General features: G+C 38.8%; 1 protein-coding gene across 3 annotated transcripts in view; it reads left to right on the plus strand.

Moving 5' to 3' along the window:
• CDK6 (cyclin dependent kinase 6) overlaps positions 1–25,243 on the plus strand; it is a 123,988-nt gene that overhangs the window by 10,789 nt on the left and 87,956 nt on the right. For all 3 annotated transcript variants that reach the window (XM_061350105.1, XM_061350103.1, XM_061350104.1), the window contains exon 3: positions 20,163–20,298. In XM_061350105.1, the coding sequence (XP_061206089.1) occupies positions 20,163–20,298 (136 nt within the window). The remainder of the gene's footprint in view (positions 1–20,162; positions 20,299–25,243) is intronic.

Below are 25,243 nucleotides of genomic sequence, written 5' to 3' on the forward strand. Positions count from 1 at the left end.
AATTGTTCCATCCTTAGAAAATATTCACAAGGAAATATTCCATGAAATAATCTTTCAAAATCAGGCCTGAAAATTTTACCAACACAGTTACGTTTTCTTTAGGAGGAAAAAACAATGGTTTATATGAGTGATAACGAAGTCTTCCATATGATGCTTCAGATGTCTTTTTAGAGCTTTAGAAGAAGATAGGTCTTTTCTCCAAGAAACATCCTCCATCATTTCAGGACCAGGTGATGATTTCAGACAACTGAATACAGGGTGTAGTGGAATGTGCCAACTTGCTGGTCTGGGTAGAGTTGCCCTGGGGTAGGTCTAGCAAACAATTTACAAACTTAGTTCCATATTGTTTTAAAAGCATTCCTGCTAACACTGGCTAGTTACCACTGCTAACACCAACTAGTTATCACTGCTAACACTGACTAGTTATCACTGCTAACACCAACTAGTTATCACTGCTAACACTGACTAGTTATCACTGCTAACACCAACTAGTTATCACTGCTAACACTGACTAGTTATCACTCTGCATTGTCATTAACAGGTGACGGATCTTTTCTTTAGTAAAAGAAAACAAAAAAATAACTCATATGAATTTATCTTTGCAGGGATTCCCCATATTTAGTGATCAAAAACTATTCTAGTACAGATGAATCATACTGAGTTTAAGTGAAACCTATTGAGTTTAGACTTTTGCAACATTAGTCAGTGCAGAATGTTACGTATTTTGATAGAAACAGGGAAAGGAAGTGAGAAATACAATGGAAAAGCCTGTGTGTGTTTTTTTCTCTCTTTTATGTGAAGCTTTGGCTAGTCTTTTAATATCAAAGTGTTGTCACTGACAAATAACTGAAGGTGTCTGTTGCTGTTTAACAATGTCAGAGAATTCTCTTTCCCCTGAAATCAATTAATTATAAACTGGAATTTTCAGTACTTTGTTCACTGTTTCTTAACTTAACATATTTCCAGGAGCTTTCTGTGAATGTAGTTCCTAGCTGCACTGGTGCTTTTGTTTCTCTTCATCTGTGGAGCCAGTGCTCTACTGTAAGGATAGAATTCTATCACTTCTTTTTTTTTTCCACATTTGATGTGGTATTTTGCATACAGCTGCAGAGTAGACAGTTACCTTTGAAAAGAACATTTGGCTGGTTTAATTTGATTAGAGCAAACCACCTCAATCATTTCTGAACTAAGACCGTTTTCATTTTAACTTGGCAGTAGGAGTTGGGAATGTACTGACTGTGCTTAGATGTTTGGGGGAGGACTCGTTTGGACACACAGCTACTGCTGGAGTGAAACAACCTTAGAGGACTTTGCCCATTCTGTTCCTTCCCCATAAAAAGGGAGGGCTTTGGAGCCATTGAATGTCACATTTAACTTTCACTCATTATGACAAGGAATTGGAATCCTTGCGAGTGTTCCTACAGAAAACTGGGAACCCTTAATGCATAGAAATACATAATCATACATTTTAAGTTTTAATGTAATGTTAAAAACATTAGGATATGGAAGGTTGTTTTTATTTCCAACAAACTCAGATATCCCTAGAAACAGCATTTTGAATAAAGTTGTATTAAACCCCAATGTAAATAGATATATGGTGGGTTTTTCATAGATATACTGTAACACTGTAAAAATCGTATCACTTTCAGTAGTCTTAGTGAGATTCCCACATTCTGTCATTCTCCTAGCTTTGACTTTCTACTCCTTTCCTCATCATATAAATATATTGTGATGGGGGTTTATGTTGCATATTAAAGATTAAATTAGATTCTTCAGATTTACTGTATTATGTATTATTTATGCTTTTCAGTTGCCCTCAGTGGTGATCAAATTATTTTTGTAGAAAAAATCTTGTGGCTGTCTAGGGTATCAGTGTGTGTCTTCATAAATGTCAGAACTTCAATAAATCATAGTCAGATGGTATTCTGAAAAGATGGTTCTGTTCTTTAAGTGCTCTGACTTTGCTGTAGTGGATCATCATATATACGACATTTTAACCAGAAAATCACAGTTGAAGGAAGATCTTCCACTTATTTTTGTATTATGTTCTGAAAACCAGTATGCTCAGTTAACTATTCATCTATGTGAGGAGCCTAACACTCACCACTGACAGAGGAATTGGATCCACACCTTCCAGCTAACCCAAAATGCAGTTGTAAACGTAAGGCTTGAGTTTCTGCTGGTGAAGTTAAAGTCCATAGAGCTACACTGATTCAAACAGCTCTAGCTGTTCAAACTGTAAATTCCTAATGTTAAGATGAACAAAAATGCATTAGGAAAGGCAGACGTGTCCCATCAGGCACACACCCTTGAGACTTTACCATTCGGATTTTTGCATGCTGTGACTACTGAATTCACCAAACTGGGCTATAAAAATAGTTCTTTAATTAGAAGATTTTTCGAGGAGATGGGCGGTTTCTGTTGACCCATTTCACGCCTCCTAATTACATTCCCTATTAGCACCCCCTTACCTTAGTATGTACCTTCTGTTATATTTGATGTCTATCCCTTGTTGTCACCTAGGGAATTTGTACAGTGCTGTGCTTACCCCCAGACTCCAAGTCACATCACAAACATGGTCACTTCAGTGCTATGTACATCTCCCTGCTTCAAGAGAAAGTGCTTCTATAGCTACAATTAGAGACTTCTTGAATGCTGTACAGCATTTAAAGTTTATGTCTCACTTGTTATTCACTAGCACATTGCTAGAACCTCTATTATTGATTTCCAGGTTTCTTCAGGGTGGTAAAAACATTAATGACATGCATTATTTTTTTCTACTAGGAAGTAGGTTATGAGGTGAATTTCGTTTTGCTAATTTTATCTAACAGCATACTTTGTGTGTGTGTTCTTTATGACATAGAGATTGAGCAGCATCTGCACTTCTAATTAGTATGTTGTTTATCCTTAGATAACCTTCTAGATTGTTAATGGAGATAGGCCTACCACTGATCATTGTGGTTTCCTCACAGACATCTCTCATCAAGTTGTTGCCTTCGTGTTCATCTCTTTTCTTTTTATAGAATGCTGAGCAATGAGTTTTAATCAGAGCAATAATACCCATATCCAGACAGGTTTGAATCAATGACTGTAGTCTGAAAATCAGAATTACATATCTCATCAAGCTTAAAAGATTTGGCAGTCTTGTAAGGGCCCAGACAAGTTAGTACTTCTGCAGAACTGAGCACCTGTATCTCTTCATTGCACGGAATCCCGTTCATCACATTGCCTTTATGTTTGTAAGAGCATTTTAAAAAAAATAAAAGAAGGAAGAGTTAAATGGCATTACTTAATTCTGTGCTGCTTATTATTCATGGCTTTCTTTACTCAAGAAATCAAGAAATTTTATTACATTTTAATTTCATTTGGTGAGATTAAAACATCTTTTAGAGCTGTCATTTATTTCAAAAGCAAATATTAATGAAGTAGTGAAAAAAAAAAGCAAACAGAAATGAGACTGAAACCGCAAACCATGACAGTACGACAGCAAGAATAGTTCAGAGTTGCATGGAAGAGCCAGGTAACTCATTTGACTAAAAATGAAAGGTATTTGTGGCTATAGAGAAAACCTAGATAGGTGAATAACACTGATGAGGGAGTCTTTTTAGAAGGCATTTTAAGTGTAGTGTAATGTCTCAAATCAATAGGATATTGTGATGTCTGTAAGAAAATACATTTCAGACTGAGAAGCTGAAGCTGAGACCATTTTCTGCAGAAACAAAGCGTAAGTCATAAAAAGCAAATCTAAATATTCTGCCATACTCTAGTGAAAGGATATTGAGCCTATAATTCTGGAAGATGCTGGACAGTTGACTAAACTTACTAAAACAGTAATAAAGAACAATTCCAACCACTCCTCATAATAAAGTGGGCAAATCAGACAAGGTTTAAAGACATAACTTGCAGACACTGTCAATGAAGCAGCTGTTCCTGGACTACTGGAAGAGAGATCACTCTCTGCATAGCCTGAAGTAACTTGCAATAGCTGGATTAAGAAATTCTAATAGTCAAGACACACAGTCGTAATGCCCACAATAATTAAATCTGGTATTTTTAGGAGAGGGATGGTTCCCAAGCTTGGTGTAGTAACAATAGACTTTAGAAAAGAGAGATTAAGAAACAGGAGGTAATAAAAGTTGGAACGGTCAAGAGGAAGGACATGAAAATGCTTAGATTTAACTTGGAGGTACTTAAATAGAGATTTGTAGCAGCACATCTTGTCACTTGGGTCATACACCTTCCCTAGTGTGATGCGCTTTTAGTCATGGGAAATCCTACTTGCTGCTTTGGATCTGTAGCCTCTTCCTGGGTGCTAGATACAGTAGGACAATTTAAACACTTTCTCAAACTCTCCAGAGGGGTGGGGGATGTCAAAGGGAAACACCAAACTTTCTCTATCCCTTAAATGGTTCTGCACCAGGGTATCATGATGGATACACGGAAGGTACCTATAGCCATGCATAGAAAAATAAACCAGCTATGTATGATAATTGTGAGCAGACATCTAACTTTAACTATCTAAATATTAAAAGTATACTCCATCCAAGTCATTCATAGTCTCCCCATCATGAGTGCAGAGAGAGGATGAGCTTTCTGAGAATAATTCATCCCACTCACCCTCCATGCCCACCCTGGAGCAGAATGAATTGCCCTCTGGAAACCCCTGCTTCTCTCTTGTTGCCTGCAGAGCGAGCCCAGATGGCTAATGCAGAGTGGACACCCAGCTATAGCCTGCCACAGCTGGATGAGATTAATGCCAATAAGCATGGTTCACTTTTGAAGGTGGAAAGTGGAAACACTAGCAGGGAGTTTGTCCAGCAAATAACAGAAGTTACAAAAGCAAATAGGAAATTACTTGGTGGGGCAGGGGAACAAAAAGCTGCTATTGAAATCAGAGGGCACTTGAACTATGAGAAAGATCAAATAAGGAATCAGTGTTATAGGGGAGCTTATATTTTTTACCAAAGTGTATGGATCGATGGTAAGGGTTTGTACAAGACACTTTTTTTATCAGTTGGCAAAAATTATGTGTTTTTCCTAATAGCAGGGTGTGTGAAATGTACTGACTTCAGACAATCTGCTTCTAGTTTGCACTTGGCATTAAAGTACTAAGGGGAACAGGGAGTAGCTGGAATGGGTGGGCATTCCCTGGTTACCCTGTATCCAACTTTAAACTCCAGCAGAAACCATTTTGGTAAAAACTTACTAACCTTTTACAAGAAAAAAGAGTGTTGAATGTGTGTTGGAGAGGGCCAGTTACACAGCCTGTGAGTGGTTTAAGGCACCTTTCAAAGCTTTCGCAAATGCAGTTTCTCTTGCATATTTTTCTCATTCCCCTTCACTCTGCCATCCTGGTCTCATACAGGATTTGCTACTAAGTGGGCTAGTTATCTCATTATTGACAAAATTCTGATGCTGCACATATTCTTGTTGCCTCAGATTTCTTTTTCAGCAAATGATGTGATTGTACAATTGCGAGTAAATGGAAATTTTTGGTGTCTAACACCTATTCCACTCTGAATTATCCAAGACCTGAGTGCTTGGGAAGCGGTGGTACAGCGCCATTACCTCTTAGAATATATTTTTTTAATTTAAAGTTTTGTCTTTCCATAACCTCAGAACATGTCAGCCCACATTGCTGGTAATAGTCTGCACAATTCAAATCAATCAGTAATGCTGTCAGGTTCTGCTCTTCCATTTTTGATGTTGATTGTGTGTTGGAGCCAGTTCTTTAATGGCTCGATTTACAAAGTTTGAAACAGCTTTTTTCATTATAGAACCACAAAGACAATATGATTTAGTAAAGCAAATAATCTGCTCTATTAAGTTGTTGGGATGTGTGTATTGCATACGTGCGTGTGCGTGTGGAAAAGACAAACCATGAACATCTTTAGATTTTACTGCAGTTATAGCAGGAAGTTCAGAATTACTATTTTGTAACATGGATGGGGATTGTAAAACATGTAGGGCTGCAATTAGTTTAAAGTCTGTGCTTTAAAAATGTTTGGACAGTTTTCTTTATTCAAGTTAAAAGAAAAAAATTAGAAGGGAATGAGGGCAAGCCAGGAAAAAAAATCCATCCCAAAAGCTAATTGTTTTTAAAAAGTTACATGACATTGAAAATTGGAACTTGGAACTGAAATGCCATCTCGCTCCTAAGTATAAGAAAATAGTAAATTCTGTTAAATGTATTCTGGAAAGAGCAAATGAAAATTATAAAGCCTGATGTGAGTGGCAAAGAGCCCAGGCAGTATCCAAAAAAGTAAACATCTAATGGCTTAACCTAACTGGGGCACAGCCCGCTGCAGCAGGCAATTCAACAGGGGATGTCAATATTTAAAAGCAGCAAACTAATTTTTGAAACAGATGGCTTTTTTTTTCCTCTTGTGTGCAGTACAAATATATATTTTTAAAGGCTTTAGGGAACAGTTAGATGATGGGAGTGTGTGTCTCTTTTCAATATTGACCCCTTTAAAAATCGTTCAAATCTTGTAAAATTTAAGGTCACTTTGATCTTTCTTCTTTCAAGCATGAAATTGCCATATTTAAATTTCATTATTCACTCAGTTCCAGAGCACATCCTTTATACAAAAATATTGCAATAGCATTTTCTCAGCTTTTAAATGGAGGCTCTTCTTAAAAAGACTGTTGAGTTCTTGACATAATTTAATGAACCTTTACAGAATGGACATGATTATTATCATGGCATTTCTAATTTATTGGTCACTGTCACTCTCAAAAGTCTGAGAAAGTATTCTCGTGCTTTGGAAAATCTAAATCCATGTAACTTCTCTGCCTTTGGGAATGAAATCACGTGGACTGTACTGCATGTACAGCAATAGTCATATGCCATAGGCACTAGTGTACAGAGGCATTCGTGGAAATGAAGACTACTGTGACTCCCTCTATTCAGGAAAAGAAAACAAAACTAAGCTCTACTGTGTATGTTTCTTCCAAATGGACTTGAGACAGTTGTTTCCCAGTCAAATCTTCTCATAATTCAGACACAGATTCTCGTTTCAGCACGTACAGATTCTCATTTCAGAGCGTACAGATGCCAGTTGTGCTCTTTGAAAACCAAGACATGCCTGCATGACAAGTAGGTAAGGGAAATCACCAGCACATTTGACTTCTTTTTTTTTTTCTCACAGAAAGTCACTTAAATTCTGTGATAACTCAGAAAGCGGCTGAATGGACCTTTATAAAACATACGAACTAAGTCACTTCTAAGTGGAGACAGCTGGGGTCTATTTAATATCCTGTGTAAAATAGTAGAGGTCAGCTTCCTGGAATAACTTAGGAGTTTTATTTCACTAATACCCTACTGCTGCGGGGACCTGGGGTGATGGTGAGGCTCTCAAACTAAAATGCATTGTAAGGAAGAGCACCAGGGCCGTAGCTCTTGCACCAGCTCTGCATTTGGTTTGGCATGATAGGCAACATCTCATGGCCTGCAGTATTTGCGCATCCTCATAAACGTCTATTGCATGGGTGCTTATTAATGCAGACAGCTAGTCTCATTTTTTTCTTAAAATCCTATGTTACTGGGATTTAGGCATTGGGATACTAATTGAAAATCATCAAGAAGTCACACTTTGGTCAACAAGTGATTCTCAAATGTACTGATGACCTTGAATGCCTGGGTTATTTTGTAATTTGGGACCTTGGTTCCTAAATCACTTATCTTGACAGTTCAATAATGTAATTTTTTCTCCTTGCAGTTAATGCAGCCGTATTTTTACTGTCTAAGATCGTACATTTCCTTAAATGTGTTCCCTGTATCTGTTCAATTTAATCACTCTTGACTCCTTGAGTTTGGAATCTTATTTTGTAATTCCTGCTATTCCATCGCGTATTGGCCATGTGGGCTAGTGCCACTGGTAAGTGTTCACTCCCACATAGTTGTTACACACTACAGCAATTGACATAATTGGTAGGCCAGTGACACTTCAATTAAAAGACCTGGGTGCAATAGCCATGATGGTTCATATAAAAATCGTATATATGTAATTATGTCCAGTATGTTTACATACTTTTCACAGTGCAAAAAACTTGTCTTTTCCTTGACTACATATTTAAATAGAAGATTAATGGAAGCGCTGAAGAAGAACAAAGAAGGGCAGTTGTTTCTCTTAGATGGAAAAAAAGATGGAAATGGAAAGGAAATAAATAGTAGCATGTCACTGGAACAGGCAAGCTGATCACAGCCCTAAAACACTTTTGTAGACTGTGGTGATTTTGGGGGCCCTGTATGCCGTGTAGTGTTGTCTCTTTAGTCAACTGTACAAAGGCTCAAGACCGTCAGCTGTGGTGTAAGTTTCTGTGCTGTTTCTCCAAACAGAGGTAAATGGGATGATTGTAGGGTTTGGGATGGATTAGAGAAAATAATGAGGAGTAACTTCTTTAGCCCTCGATGCCTCTGAGCTTATTCTTGAAATAAAAATAATTGCACTAACAAAACAATCTGTATGTGGCTTAGAAAGGGTTAGAACAATGTCCACCTCACCCAGTATTTTCCCGAAGTGAGAAAGAAGAGATATCTTAGGGAATGGTGTAAGAGCAGGACAGACCTGAAGTGATAATTCCTGACGAAGGCTCAACAGTTTTGTCACTGGCTTGCTCTATGATTTTAAGTAATCTGTGTCCACTGCTTTCTAAGTCCGTGCAGCATTTGCAAGCAGATGTGAGCCAGCCCTGCCTCATTCCCAGGCAGATGCCTACCCACTCTGCTGGTGCTCGGCGCCAGCTGGAAGCCATGTAGCCATGTTAGCGCTGCAGAGCCTCAGCCATTACGTCCTCCGATCTTCCCCAGCTCCACAGGGGCTGACGCTGGACGTTGCAGAGCACGCTGTCCTCTGCTTGCAGAGCTTGGGTACATGGACTTGTTTTCATTTGCCTAGCTGTAAAGATGTTTTAGTGCTTCAGGAACCAGACCTTGTTTTGTGAGATTTACTATAGTTTGCTCATTTCTTTCAGAAACGGGAAAGGTGATGTTGCAAAAGAGCCGACACAGAGTTTTGGCATGTATTTACGTCTGACGTACACTACAATTTGCAAGATTCTGCATTTATTTCAGAATTATTCGTACATTAAAATGTAAACCCTCATTTCATGCTGCTAAAAGATGCCCCAAAAGAAACAGTTGCTTTTGCCCCAAAGTAATAAAACAGTCGAATAAAATTTATTGCCAGCTCAAAATGTTACTAACACCTCATTTTCATTGCCAAACTCTGCAAATAATCTTTAATTTGTTTTCTTTTACATATGTGTGCAAGAGCTTAAAGGAAATACTAAAAGAGCTGTACAGGCTGCAGAATACTTCACTATGGTGCATTAATCTTTAAATGGCCAGCTCACAGTGCCATGTAAACAGGCAGGAAAAGGAGGAAAAATGTATTAGACATCCACCTGAAGAACTGGAGGATGAAAGCACCTGGGAATCTTACAGAAATAGCTGTTTTTTCATTTTCTTTGTATGTGCAATGAATTAATTTAATATGAAAAAAGGCAGAAATGACAGCTGAGGAGCTTGTGTGGCCACATGGGGATGACTGTACAGGAAAAAGGGCAGCCATGAAGTCCACACTTTTAAAAACTTGTAAGATGGAATGTCTTTAATTCTGATGAAACGGGTAAGGAATTTGCATGCTAATGGAAACAAGGATCCCCTTTTATGTATTGAGTGTTTAAGGGCAATTGCCCTCTGGCTAAATATATTAAGCTAGGAAAATCTTGTAAATTTCTATTGAAGATATATTAGTCCCATTTGTTTCTGTTCTCTACAACATGAATATTAAATTCAATCCTGCAAGTTTGTTGCAGGTGGAAGTCCCTTTCAAATTATAGGAAATTCTGGACCTGAGCCAAAGCCACTTAAATACCAGCTTCATTAGGCTTAGGTAGAGGTTCTTGTGTGCAGATCTTTTTAGGATTGATCCTGGTCTGGGGGGGTTCAGGGAACAGGGCTGAGAAGTTTTCAGTCTCTTTTAGTTTTGTCTCTCATTTTAAGTTCCTCATGAGAAATAGTATTTTAAAATATCTTCAGAAATCAATTGAACGTAACCTGGGATCCAACCAAGTATGGGTTTGATCATTCTCTTCAGAACCCTTTTTCTCTGAAGTTTTCCATTTCCCCAAGGAGAGTTACGCCAACCTGGTATGTTGGAAACATGAGGACCAGGAACGTAAGTTTGTCTCAGGCCCCGATTCAGCCTGATCCAGTGAGGAGGGAAATGCCACCATGCACATGGCCATGGCAAAAATCACCCTTTCCAGCAGCCAAGCTTGTATTGCTTTAGTTTTGATGGTTTGGTTTTAGAATAAATACCCCTCGCTGTTTTCTTTTATCTTGTAAAGTTACATATGACTTGCTACCACTGAGTTTTTCTTTTAGAATGCAACATGTAAAGAGGAGTGCGATGTTTAGGTGCATAAATCTGCCTGCCTCCCAAAAACCTGGCCAAATCCTGTTTGTTTTTCTTACTCATGTGAACAACTGCCTCTGTCTTCTGATTCTGGGGACTCACCTGAGTGCTGTTTACTTTTGGATGTATGGGATGTGATTTGTAATACGTTGAATGGTGTTTTTTAACCTCATGCGAGGGAAGCGTGTGTGGAAATCAACACACAAAATGTAAGACACCTTTTGGATTTCCACTTGGTCTGTTGCTGATGGTGGCGTTCATTGCCTAACCACTCTGCTTGCGTTGGAAGGGGGTAGATGTGTCTGGTCCTTTTTCAGGAAATGTTGAGCCATTCTAGTGAATGTATAAACAGATTCTTTCAACAGATTTAGACATATTTTTGAAGTTACTTTCCTGTGGTTTAAATATCTGGTGTTAAATTGCTGTTTGCATTTGTAAAAGATAACAAGAGCAGTGCATATCCATTGCTGTTTTCTAGTCCCTCAGGCAAAGGCTGCAAAAGCAATGGTTCACATTTGTATAATTCTAGAATTTAAGGAAAAACAAATTTTGTGGTGGACTCTTTGGAATAAATCATGAGCACCATTTTCAGAGGTGTATGGTCATATTCAAGAATTAACTTGAGTCCTGAAGTTAATTAAAACGTTAGGAGAGACCTAAGGTTCAAAAGAGGAGCTCACATGGAGGACCCCAAGTTGTAGAGCTTTCACTGCATGGGTAAGAGATGCTAGACGAGGTACCACAAGCACCAGCTACCATAGTACATAGGGGTTTAAATGGCATACAGGGATTTACATTGCTCTGTGCAGGTAGTGACTGGCTAAGTATAACAAAGAGAAAAATGTCCTTTTTTGGCTTTTTGTCTCTTTGTTCCACATGACACAGACAATGAATGATTTTTTTTTTCTTCTCTGCTTTTGTTTCTGAAAGATACCAGGCATACAAGGGAGGCAGAGCTTCAGATGATGTATACTTCCTTAGAAGTCACTTAGGTTATTTGCATGCTGGAAGTTAAGCACAGCGTAAGTTCTTTGGTAGTTCAGGGCTAGTGGATTTATCTGCACACTACTACTCTAACTCCAGAACTGTTTTTTTGTACTGACAGATCTAAAAACTTTTCATAAAATAGGGATGTTTTATCAATAACATGCTTGTGTTATGTCAACTGACCATGCTGTCATAGCAATAAACAAACAGACCCTGTAGAAGGTTTGCACCTGATTTCCCATAGTGGTGCTTGTTTCACTCTCTTACCAAGGGTTTTCTTTGTTATAGTATCATCTAGAGAACCAAGAACATTGTATTTAAGAAATGATACATAATAGTAAACCCAAATATAAACAAACGGGTGCGACAGTGAACCATGCATTGTTATACTGTGTTTTACCTCTGCGTATATACATATATAAATTGCTTCAAGGCTGATACATGGATATACAGCACGTTCACAGTAGTTGAACCATGGAACTTTTCCCTTTCTAAACATCAGCTCTTCATCCTTCCTTGAGAAACACAGACCCTTTTGTCCCATCTCTACCTATGAAATGTTGTAGAAATGTGTTTTCTTACAAGGCTCTAATGTGTCAGTGTCTCACACACCACTACAACAGTACTTGTTCTGCTGGCGTCAGGCAAAACTGCTGTTAATGCCAGTAAAAGAACCACAGCAAGACATTTAGGGGGCCTACAGTGATGCTGGGGAGGGACTCTTCATTAGGGACTGTAGTGATAGGACAAGGGGTAATGGGTTCAAACAGGAGAAGTTTAGACTGGATATAAGGAGGAAGTTCTTTACTGTAAGGGTGGTGAGGCACTGGAGTGGGTTGCCCAGGGGGGTTGTGAATGCTCCATCCCTGGCAGTGTTCAAGGCCAGGTTGGACGAGGCCTTGGGTGATAATGGTTTAGTGCGAGGTGTCCCTGCCTATGGCAGGGGGGTTGGAACTTGATGATCTTAAGGTCCTTTCCAACCCTAACTATTCTATGGTCCTATGATTTTGTGTCTAGTACCCTCTCTCCCCTCCTCATCACCATCACCATACCAGCTTCGGGTTCTTTGCAGCTGCTGCCGCTATTGGCCCTTCTTCCTAGGAAGTAGTAGCAAAATCATCAGGACTCAGGTATATTTACACTGTTTAGCAAGCCGCTTTACCTTACTCGTTCAGTGGCTCTGATAACTAGATTTGCCCTTCAGAATTAGTCAGGCAGACTGTGATTTCTGAGGGCTTCATGTATGCTGGAAGGTTAATTTGGATTCAGACAGAGCCTGAGTTTTGTGTACAGCCACCATTCACTGGTAGATTTGTGGCTGTAGAGCAACATAGAGGTCATTCAAGAACAGTAGTCCCTTAACTGATGGTAAGCATCAAAACAGTAGACCTCTTCTGTCATCTTCTACAGTACCTGCTTCTTAAGTTTCCTCATACATGTCTAAAAAGCAAGAGCTTGGACTCAAATTTGTATTGGAATTATTTATAACTTAAAAAATGCTGAATTAAACACCTTAGGAGCTACTGTGACAAGGTACAGAGTATCAAACAGGACATTTCAGTTTTTGCTGTGAATATGTTTAATATGGACTTTAGGGATATTACTTCCTTTGTTATTTTTTTATATGTTGGCATCAGTGTTAAGTCTCAAGTATAAGTAGCTTATTAAGCTACTAAAGAATGAATGATAACTTACATTGCTGTAAAATCTTCCAAAGATGAGTTGTTAATTTTATTTAAATCTAGGAGAAAGGTGATCAACTTTTAGATCCTGTAGGTTTGGCACAAGCATGAATGCAAAATGTAAACTGAAATGTGGAGTCTGTAATGATCAGGTTTACTGTGAATAACACTTCAGTAAAGACTGGATTTTGTTGTATACCATCTTGCACCGGGTACAGCCAGGAGTCCAGGACAACTTCTGTGCTCCCTCCATTTGAATTAAACAAAATCAGTATTCAGGTATGAGTTTTATTTACATGTTGAGCAATTTAGAGAATACAAAAAGAAAGGCAGCTTTCCCTGAGGAAGGTATTCCACAGAAAATCTAGAACACTTAATAATAAGATGCACATGCACTGCCAATGAATCGGAGCATCTTTAATTTGTACTCCGAACTGGGAGCTGGTGGAAGCCTACTGGAAGCTCTCAGTACTGTGTAACAGCAGCATACATGACTCTGAAAGGCAGTGTACATTTGCTTGCTCGAGGATCACATGAGAGCACTATGAATAGGTCAGACAGCTATTGCTGATCCTAAACAATCTGTCAGCAAGTGTCTTCATAACAGGCCACGTTATTTTTCTGATTTGGGGGTGACTTGGCCTGTCCCTCACAGAGAGAATCTGACTGTCTATTGAGTGCAGCAGCACACAGGAGTAAGCATAGGCACCGGCAGGCTGCTATTTTCCCTCAGTAATGGCAGTTGTTCAATGTGTGGCCAGTTTGGATTTAAAATCAATTGCAGTGAGATGAAGCTGTTAATGGACTGGTGAGAAGTTTAAGTATTTAAAAAACTGGTGAACTGTAGGACAAGTCCTGAAAGTGAAGTTCTGCAAGGCAGGTTATTGTTTGAATTACAGAGGCTTCCCAGATCCATTTCTGGTCATTGCCTATTAAAAATAATCTCCCTTTGCAAAGGTGAACAAGAAATGGCACTGTGAAGGCTAAAAAAGACAGCATGCTACTATAAACAGAGAGGTGCAGAGAGCGTCTTGTCAGGCATATTTTCCCTTAAAGCTCTTAACAACTGCATTTTTAGTGACTTGGGTGGCACAGTGAGTACATGTACTTGGCCTTTTCATCTTTTGGGCACAAATCTTGGCTTCTTTTGAAAATGAAAATTAGCTTTGGTGGTTTCATCGGAGGAGACATTTGTCTGCATCACAAAACCATTCAGTCTGGCACCAGGGCTCGTCGTTGCTTGAGTGGGGCCCAGCGCAGGAGAGCAGGGGTGTTGCAGGTCAGGGCTGCAGTCGGTACTGAGCGTTGAAAGCTTGCCCAGTCAGCCCACACTATCGGACTTTAGCCAGTGCTATTTGCTTCACTTTCAAGAGCATCTATTTCTCTCTGTCACTTTCTCTGTCTCCCTTCCTCACACACACTTAAAGAACAAAAACCTCTTTTATACAGCTGAGTATTTTAAATAATTTTTCCAAGTCAGAAAGGGAGAGAGACTGGAAAAAATTACTGCACAAAGCTCAGCTTGCAGATGAACGATTGCCTTGTCATCCTAATGTCCCCTTCCTTCCCTTAAACCTCCCTGGTGAGTGAGTGGGCTATAAGCAGGAATATTGGCTGGGCTCTGCTGGTGTAGGTCTCCAGGATAGGACTTTCTGCTGTCTTGCTTTCATTGTGCAGTTGCTTCTTTGTGGTAGCTCTGTACCCAGCAGATAATGAATGAGTGACTGCAGAGTTGGAAACATCTATCTGTATAACATCTGCTTGTCCTACATAAATTCATTTATTTTATCTGATGTTCTGTTCTGCCCTTTTCTTCTATTTGCCTGAAAGAAGTTTCTTCAGAAGACAAGAAGAGGGGCTCCTGAAGATTCTGTATGCTTTTGAGAATGGAACGTAGGTCTTGCATTACTACGTGGTTTTACAAATGTTATTTCCCAAAATGCACTTAAATGCGAGCTACTCAAATTTAGTAGCTCGCTCATCTGCATGCACTCTTTTTTCATCTAAAAGGGCTTCACTAGAACTTCTTTGAGCAAGAAAAATCTGTGTCTGAAATACCAGCTTTCAGAGACATGGAGGAGTAGGTGATTGCTGATTAAGGTGAGACAAAGCAGCCTGTCCTGAACAAAGCGAGGGAGTTCTGTCATATGTTTTAGAGTGTGAAGTTCTATTTCCTGTTTTGCTATGTGGAAAATGATTCTTGTAATGCATATGTTCCACTGCACTTGCCCAGTTATTGTCTTCTTCACCTGAAATATGACCCCTTTATTACAATACATTGGGTATATGTGATTCCAATAAGAGTCTGGTTTCTGTTAGAAGAGTCTCTTTCCTGTTCAAAGACAAGAAAGGAGATGGTAGTTAATATTAGAAGTACAGGGAAACCTGGGTCTTTTTTCAAGGAGTGTGTAGTTTAAGATGTTGGGGTGAACGAAGAGCTTGTTGCTGTGTGGCTTCCACAGAACAGAAGAGTCTAAGGCTGCTGCTGAAATTTGGACTCAAAGGATGCCTAACTGATACTCTTCAATGCTTGTAGGTATGAGAGGCTGAAATTTTCTGTGCCCTTGAAAATTATGACTAGCAGGATTAACCTGAGCCAAAGGCAGTGAAAACAGAACCTGTTCAGGCTCCCCTCACGTATTTGTCAATAAAGCTCAATCATAACCTGTGACAGTCTTGGTGTCCCAGTCTTGTGGTGGTTGGGTAAACGCTGTCAATCATACATAAATTCTACGCTGGTTTTCTGTCATGTGGATAAATACCTTCCGGAGTTAGGTTGAGACCACCAAACTCCTTCCATCTCAGTCTCTGTCTAGACTTATGAAATCTTAGAGCTTTAGCATATTACTGTGCCACTACTTACCACATCACAGTCATCTTAAAACATTTCTCCTACTCATAAATCAGTGGTTCTAGTTCTCTTTCTCCGTCACACATAAACCAGGAAGCAACTCTTGCTAGGAAGACGCTGTTCCCAAGAAAACTGAAGTAAATCTGTATATAACTTTAGAGCGCAAGGTTTGTAATTTTGTTCAGTGCTGTGAGTGACCAGCAAAGTAGAGGGATATGTGTTCACATTGGATTAGTCCTAATGCAATAAAAATAACAGCCTTTGGATGCATTGGCAGCAAGTATCTAATTCTTTGGTCTTCCCTTTGACTATGATCTAGCTAATTTTCCAGATGTACTTACTCATCTGTCAAGCCAAGAGAACTTATGTCCTAGAGTTTTTCAGGTCTTACATTCAGATCTGATTTTTACTGTTTCTTGCAGGCGGCTTGGGCTGACGGGTTTGATCTCCGTTGTTATCTAAGTTTGCTCAGGAAAATATTGTTTATTCTGCGTGGAAGGGGGTAACTTTATAGCAGGTCTCAGAGAATCCCAAGAGCAAGTACAGTAACATTTAAGGAGTTTCCAGAAGCAGTTACCAAATTAGTACCAGTCAGTAAATGCAATAGTTTTCACAGGAATTGGCGTAACTGTGTCTTCTTATAAAAACATTAAGCATTCAGCCTGTATATTGTAAAATTAAGATAAACTGAGGTTGTATTTGTCGTATTACTTGTTGTAAAAAGCTATGGAGACATTAACATGCATCATCTATTTTTTTGCATTCAAAAAAAACAGTATTTTTGTATAAAGGCAGGCATTCTGCTAGGTTACAGTAAGATCCACTGGGCACTGGACGCTGGACACGTAAAAGAGAGACATAGATTTGTAGCTGATAATTACTTTTTTGCTTGTAACTTTTTACTTTCCATTAACTTGGAAAAATGTCTGCATTAGAGTGCAGGTACTCCCTAAGTGTCTGTTCAACAATGTTCCAGTTCAGATCCACACATCAGGCGGTGTATGACTCCCAGCCAAACATCTTGTTAAATACTTGCAGGATTTCCCATAGCGGATCTGACTTTAATCAAATAACTCAAACGCTTCTTTTGTAAGTACAATAGAAGGGCAGGGCTTGTGTTTACAAAGTGTTCAGTATGGAAATCCTGTATTAATTGAGGTACATTTACTTCACTTAGGATAGCGTCCACATAGTAACTATTTAAATCAGAGGCCTTTTACTGTTGCCTGTTCTAGAGGGTCAATCACATGCAAAACTAACCTGTCACATACAGAAAATCATGAGGAAGTAGCTTGAGAGACGTTCACTGTAGACAGCAGAGATGTTCTAGGTAAAGAAGACAACGTCATGGATTACTTTCTCACAGTGGATATGAAAGAATATAATTCATTAGAAGTATTTTTATTACTATGGAAAGTACTAAATAAATACGCTGTGTCTTTCTCATTCTATTTGCAGAATGTTGAGCATGAGCAGGGCCAGATGTTGTTTCTTGTAACATCACAGATTCATACAAACTGTGCTTTAAATTATTGTCTTTCTGAGGCAGAAGCTGTATTTTTTTGTGAGTAATCACAATGTGCTTCCACCCAGCCTCGTGCAGGATTTGGAGTTTTTATTATTAACAGTAAAGCTTTTAGTGTTTCAAATAAAGGGTGTATAAGTAGGAAAGATAATATTATTACTCAGTGATAAAATTATTACTTAATAATAGGTGACTGGAATTGCACTCCTCTGAGTTCTTTATTTTGCTGTGCCAGAAAATGCCAGAATCAAAATAAGCCACATACAGAAGAATTAAACAGAGAATCAGCATTTTCCTCCACAATGAGCTGGAAATTACATGTTCCTTCTATATTCTATACAGCGAAATCTTTTTTCCTTCTTTTCTTGAATTATAATTCTGCTATAGTTGAAAAGATAATCCTGCCAGTGTATTAAATACCTGGCAAAAAAGGTGTTTTAGAACATTTTTAGGTAAATATAGGTCAACACAAAGGAATCATACAGTTGGAAATATTTTCCAGTGTTTATGTTCAGATGTTCAGACCTGTCTGGCTCCTCTCTATTTGCATGTGTTGGGGTTATAGGCAGTCCGGCTACATTCCACATTGATTTATATAAATATATTGCAGATTATTAACCTCCAGCCAAATACCAGCAAATTGCACTTTTCAGGAAGGTTTGTGACTTTTCACAAAACTGATTTACTGTGTACAGGACATCTATCTTCTGTGTACACCCCATTAAGGGAATAGCAAAGAGAACAATATTTATCTTTATGAGAAATGTGCCGAGACATTTGCTGTTACAGTCGCTGTGTTACCATAATAATTTAATTAATATTTGTTCATATGATGATTACAGATTAAGTACAGATTTGTCTTCTAGTCAAAAACGGTACCCTGGAGGTAGGGTAGCAGTCCCTCTGTATTTTGTAACTCCAGTTCCCACTGAACAACCTCTTCAAGCTAAAAGGAACACACATTCATCCATTTGCAAAACTTGGTAGCTAATAAACAATTTTTAAGTGTCTGACCATGGGTTATTTCGGAAATGCTGTTAAAGTGGAACCATGGCCTTAACATGTTAAATCTCTATCATCTAAAGTGAACATACTGCTCTCTTAAACCTGGATTACAGTCTTCACAGACAGTTGTGCCAGTTTCCCTTCTCGTGTGTTTTGAGATTTAAGGTAAGAAGTAAAAACTCACTAGGAAGTGTTCTCCTTGTCTGTTCGTCAGATGTCCTCTTTGAAAAGCAGTGACCCTCAATTCTTTGCGCGTGATCTGTTGTCTACAGATCCTGCGTATAAACAGATCCGGTTTACAAAGCCTCTAGTCCTTCAGCAAAGAACAAAAATACTGCTTGATCAGAAATCCTGCAGTTTGCACAAAATAAGGAAGCAGTTATTCTAAGGAAGAGGTTGAAAAATACATGTAGTAAGGCATCATACCTGCTGTGATGTTGATCAAAATAAGCAGTAGTATCGACACTGGTTTGTTATCAATGGTAAGTTCTTCAGTTGAACTGTATAGACTTTTTTTCTTGATGACTGTATTCATACATTTTTTTAAATCAACTGTCATGTAATTAAAGTCGCAATTGATTTTCTGCCTTGCTTCGGAGAGAAGGGAAACCTGGTCTGTACAATTTAAAACTAAATGAATAAACACATGAGTAAAGTATGTGAGGGGGGAACATCATCCTTCCATCTGTGAAATGGTTTCTGATTATGATTTTGAAGAAGTGGGACTTGAGGAAGGATGGTGAAAGTCACTGGTATGAGTACAGGTGTCAAGCACAACAGGATGGGCAGACGTTTGTGAAAAAGATAAAACAGTGATTAAACCTGGGACAGTAGATGAGGTGGAGAAGATGAGAGAAATCTTAATTAAATAGAGAAAACAATAGAAAATAGAGTAATCAGACAGGAATGTGACATTATGAAGAGCTTTGCAAATTAGTTTGATGTTGTGCAACAAGGTAAAATGATAGCGAAATTTTAGCAAAAGAATGACAGAAAGTGATGAGAGAGGAAATCTTTCTCAGCAGTGGCATCTTGTGCACAAAGTTTTTTTCCAGACTGCATCCTGAATGAAGGTATTCCTTGCATCCAGGAACTTGCATGAGTAATCAGCAAAAATGTTCTGTTCCTGCCAAAGGAGATATAAAGTGGTGTAATGGTGAGCATGGGAGTTATGTGGGAAGAAGAAGGTGCATGCAAACACCCTGTTTCTCAAACATGTTTCTCACAATTCTTTTTTAAAGTGACTCTAAGTGCTGCAGCATAGAATGTGGATAAATATCTTATAATTTTGTATATTAACTGTAGTTGCTCTACCCAAAAGTTTTTTGTCAGGTAACTATTTGACTTTGAACAGCTGATGCATTTTTAATCTTTAACTGTATTTCAGAATCCACACATGAAAGAGAGATATTGTTGGTGTATCGGTAGTTATCTGATGATCAAGAGCTCAAAGATTGCTCTATCTTTGGAAAGCTCTTTTTGCCATCCTGTACTGCCCATGGCAGAGCTGTCCTGCCCAAGGCAGGGGGGTTAGAACTAGATGATCTTAAGGTCCTTTCAAACCCAAACCATTCTATGATTCTATGATTCTGTATACTGTAAGAAATTTAAATAGACATGTATGAGCTGCAAGGTACAGATGTCTACACTGGTTCCTGTGTGCTTACCTCTTCTTTTCCTCTTCACAGATTGTTTGATGTGTGCACCGTGTCACGAACAGACAGAGAGACCAAACTAACGTTAGTGTTTGAACATGTGGATCAAGACTTGACTACTTACTTGGATAAAGTTCCAGAGCCTGGAGTGCCTACTGAAACTATAAAGGTATTTAAGAAGAAAAATGTTGTATATTATTTCAGAAAATACTAAATAGGCAAGTAGATAAATCACAAAGACAAACTGTGTTTTGATTCCATAGGATTTTGTTATATCAAAATTGAGTAATGCCCAGCTTGGGACATGAATTAGAGTGTGAAGATCTGTATTCACCAACAGATGTAATCTCCTTGTGGAAATGTTGCACTTGTGTTTTGTTTGGGTTTTTTTTCTCTTTTAGATTTGTAAATCTCCTGAATCCCTACTGTTTTACCAAATACAGCATTCCAGATCATTAAGAATGACCTTTAATTGCAGCTGTAGACAGATGGTTTCATAATTGTTCAGTCCAAGGCTACTTGAGCCTTCCTTAGAAGGTGTCTGGCAAAGTGCTGCATGTTATTAGAATGGATAAGATGAATCCTGTGCTCTTATCAACTTCCTTCTGTCTTTTCCTCAAGAGATTCCTTTAATTTCATGTCCCTCTTGCCAGAAAGGTTTCTATATGTTCCAAGAGCAGGAAATGATCGCCTATAAATGGATCTGTGGTGAGCTCTGCAGAGCAGGGGCTTAAAGAAGGGGGTACCCATGACCTTTGTTGTAGAAGCTGGGAAGGCACTCAGTAACTGGAAGTTGGTAAGGTTTCCCATCATGTTGCTTCATATTCTGCATCTGTAAGGGAGGAGCTCTTCCCGGGATAGGGTGTGCTTGCATTATTTGTACTAAAGTATGTATACCAACCCCTCTTCTCTCCTGGGAATTTCCAGGAAAGTGCTATGTTGGGGATCATAGCTTGAAATATTTGGCAAAATATTTGTGCCTGGGAGGAGAAAGAGGGATTGATGTGCCTACATTGGGACTGTCTGCTTAACATTTCTTTTGATTTTCTTTTTTTTCATGAGGAGAAATAATATATGCTTTCAGATAATCTTGCATTTGTGAAAGTGCTTTCTGGAAATATGTTGTGTCATCTTAGTCTGGCAAAAGTCCTGAGGGAGGAAAAGAAAACATGAAACCTATCTGAAATTTAGTTGTTTTAGTATTTTATTACTTTTTTTGTTAACAGCTCCAAACTTAGGTGTTGTTTGATCTTTCAGTATAAAATGAGGCATAAAAGTGATGAAGATTATTTCATTTGTATCAAAGTCACAGATGTGTGATATCAGCCAGTTCCAGCAACCATGGTTTTTAAAGTAACCTTAATGGATAAAATAAATAAAATGTATACAGCTGTGATTCAGTCCCAGCAGAAGACTGGAACACACCTCTTGCATTTGAAGGACTCTTCTATGATAATGCTTTTAGGGTTCTACTTCCTTTTACGGCTTTAAAGCTACCTTAGGGAACTGTGTCTCAGTGTAACTGGCATTATGGAAATAACATACAAGGTGACTGACATACTATCTAAATATATACGTTGAAATGGATGGGAACTGAATGACCAGGCCTCTGAAATGTCAATTTTAAGTATCATTCAAGCTATGTTTCATTTAAAGGAAATAGAAGAGGTGATGATTGGACTAAAACATCCGTGATTTTCTAAAAGCCTGTTCTGAATTTGCACTAGTAGACTGTAAAACATCATTATGAACATACATTTCGTGGAGGTAAAACACTAGTGAAGGAAATGGTTTGATTTACTTTTGGAAAGCACTGTTCAGCATGCACAGTTCCCTAGTTCAACCCAGTTGATATATCTGATAATTTGGCACAATAAAAGAGAACAGTTTAGCCACACAGAAACAAGGAGGCGCAATCCCGGTGTTTTATGTGCAGTACAAGCTCTGCTGCAGCAGGTGAAATTAGTGTAAAATTCAGCTTGTGGTACATACTGCTCCTTTTAAATGTCTGAGGAAAAACATAAAATTGCTGTTTACTCGGTCGTTGCTCTTGATTTCAACATTTGCACAGTAGCTGATGTGCGTTTCTTGAATTCTGTTTGGCACAGGGGAAAAAAGAGAGAGTGGATTAACCTGAGTTGCACCATGTTGCTTCACTGTTTATGTGAAAATACGCAGTTTATGGAGGTACTTTACCTGATAGTCAGGGCTGATCACATGAGGAAGGGTTTCAAGGCTTACTCCTAATACATTTCAACACCTTTCTAATGATACAGTCTTTATGGGTATTCATGATAGAAACTGAAGCAAAGTATAGTTCTCCTGGCTGCAGGGAAATATTGCCATTTTGCAGCAGCTGAGCATTTAACCCAGAGCACATACATCGTTAAATGACTAATCTGACTTTTTATAGTTTGGCTTTTGAGGTTAATATGGATTTGTACTTCATTTATTTTCCAGAATTGCAGACAATTTGTGTAGAGCATTTCCCCTCACCACTAGCACAGTACAAAACAACTGCCAGTATTGTAAGACCATCTGTTAAAGTTCTGCATGTGTCAGCAACAAAGAGGTGCCAAATGAGCCGAATAAGCTCTGGATAGCTTGAAGGATCTAATACACCTCTTTGGCACCATGGTGTAAACTCAACAGTTGTTAGTAAAACTTGAATGACATAAAATTACTATAAGAGAAGTATCAGGCCCAAAAGATCTTTTCTGTGAGAATCAACTACCATCATTACATAGCATCTGGGGGAGGGAGACTTAGCTTTTGCTGGTTTGGGGCATGCAGGGATTTTAATTACCAACTCTCAAGGAATATAAGTGACATCGGTACCATTTTAAGGATTTTCTTTAGGTTTAGCAGATAGTAGTCAGACTTTAGCTGTTCAGAGAAACTAACCTTATCCATCATTTGAAAATAACTAAAGCTTTTGTCTTAATGCTGCTCAGCAGTGCTTTCTAGTGTCTAAAGTCCTGCAGTGGGAGTCACCATACAGGGTATTTTAGGAACGTACCTACAGGTGCCCATGAAGTGATAGAAGAGGGGCAGTTGCCCTTCGAGGCATTGCCTGATAGCGGGAATACCTACCTAGGAGATGGAGCAGACATGCTCACTTCCTCTCCCTGTTGCCTGTAGCCGTAATGCATTTCTTTGATTATAAAACTGGCTACTGAGTTTCAGGTTATTCTGGACTGAGGTATTTTAAATCTTTTTTGCTGAAGCACTTCCACTATTTTTTCATGGAGTATACTAGAGGGATGAATAACATGACTCCAAATACTCATGGACATGGCATTCACCTTTGAAGGAGAACTGTGGTCAAGTCCTTAATTTGATTAATATGTCCTTATAACTACTGGGTTTTGGTCTTGCTCACCCTTCCAGGCTTGCTCTGTTAGACATTGTAATATATGTTCCATATGGCATGAATCAGAATCGGCAATGACAACGTCTTCCTTCTTTCCTCTCTAGCCATCATATCCCTCCCTTCTTTTCTTCCTGGGACACTCATTAGAGCAGTTTATGTGGAAATGGAAGGTATGAGTTCAGTTTCCTTAGGACACAGCTGTTAGTCATACACAGGTCATTGGTAATGTTAATGGCATTAGCAGTTGAGCGTCCAAGAGACTTGGCTCATTAGGAACTTTTGTTAGTTGACATAAGGGTAGTGGAAATGGGAATGACACCAGTGCCACAGAAAGTCTTAAAAAAAATTGTTAACGGGCCACTAAAGCATTCTGATGTGTTGGTCTTTGGGACTGAATCATGCTTAAGCTGGCTGGTCACATTTTGAGGTGATGCTTGTGAGGCTGGCATGGGGTTTTTGATCCTGAAAGATCTGGATATGTTTGTTAAAATGCTAATTACATTTTTAACATGGAAATCATATGCATGCAAACAAGTTGATGTTTATTGATTTAAGCTATTTCAAGGTATATAACAATACTTAGTTTTAAATTAATATATGCATGTGATGGCTTGGTATATAGAGCTGTAAATTAAGTGGTTTAGTAATGGCTCTTTGGAATTCCCCCCAGTCATCTTGTTCTGTGGAGTTCCCCCAGTCATCTTGTTCTGCTGGCCAAGGAGTCTGGAAGAGTAAGAGGGGTACCAAACTGTTACCCTGTTTCTTTCCTTTTAGTGAAGAAGCAAGTTACCTTTACAAGGTAATGTCATTATAAGTAAAGTTGTGACTTCTTGCAGTAGTTTTCTCACAACTGATCAAAATTTAGCATACCCAAGCTACACATGCTAACTGGGCTGGGCCTGTTTCAATGTGACAGTCCACAGAGGAGGGAGCAGAACAAACATCTCCAATAACAGCAGGTGCATACTTTATCTGTCATGGGATGTTATAAGAGCTGGGAATGTCCTTCTACCCAGGTCTGTGATCTGTGAATCTTCATGGTATTCCCCCACAGCCTGGAACAGGGAACACAAATCAAAGGTGTATCTTTTTATCTGGTGTTTCCTGATTCCTCCTGAATTGCTTCTGTGGATATTCTCTTTCTCCTACGTATAGGAAGCCTAGGTCTCCATTCTGATTTGGGGATCCAGGTTTTAGTATTTAGATGCCTAAAATTGAGAAAGTACAGCAGTGGACGTAATTTCCTTTTGTGGATTTATCTGATAGTAACCCATACATTGAATTTTAAAATATTACCCACAGTCCTAGAATAAATGTAGCTGTTGCATCCCTGTGCATTTCCTGTAACTTACATTACCTGCTATCAAACCAGGCACACCAGTCATATCTTTGCAAGACTCTTACAGAATTAATATGAAGATGTTGCTTCTCAGAAGGCAAACCAGTGTTCGGTGTTGTGAGGTGAGTCATCAGCCATCTGCCACGGTTGTACCTACCCGCTCGATCACGTATGAGATGTGGAGCAGATGTCACACAATCATGCAGTTCTGAAAACAACACAAGATATTCCAGGAAAACAGATTCACCAGTACTGTGAGTCTTCAGAGTGTGGCCATATTTAACAACATCAAAGTTAGAAGTAACTAAAAAAAGAGCCTACTCAAATTAATAAGAAAGATACTAAGAATAAGAGCTGTTGCTAACATTTTCCTGTCAGTACTTTTGTGGTAAAGAGAGAAGC

The sequence above is a fragment of the Neopsephotus bourkii genome, unplaced genomic scaffold, assembly GCF_033783945.1.
Source record: "Neopsephotus bourkii isolate Nb327-2 ecotype Australia unplaced genomic scaffold, CSIRO-AGI_Nbou_v1 NB_479, whole genome shotgun sequence".
Classification (NCBI taxonomy): domain Eukaryota; kingdom Metazoa; phylum Chordata; class Aves; order Psittaciformes; family Psittacidae; genus Neopsephotus; species Neopsephotus bourkii.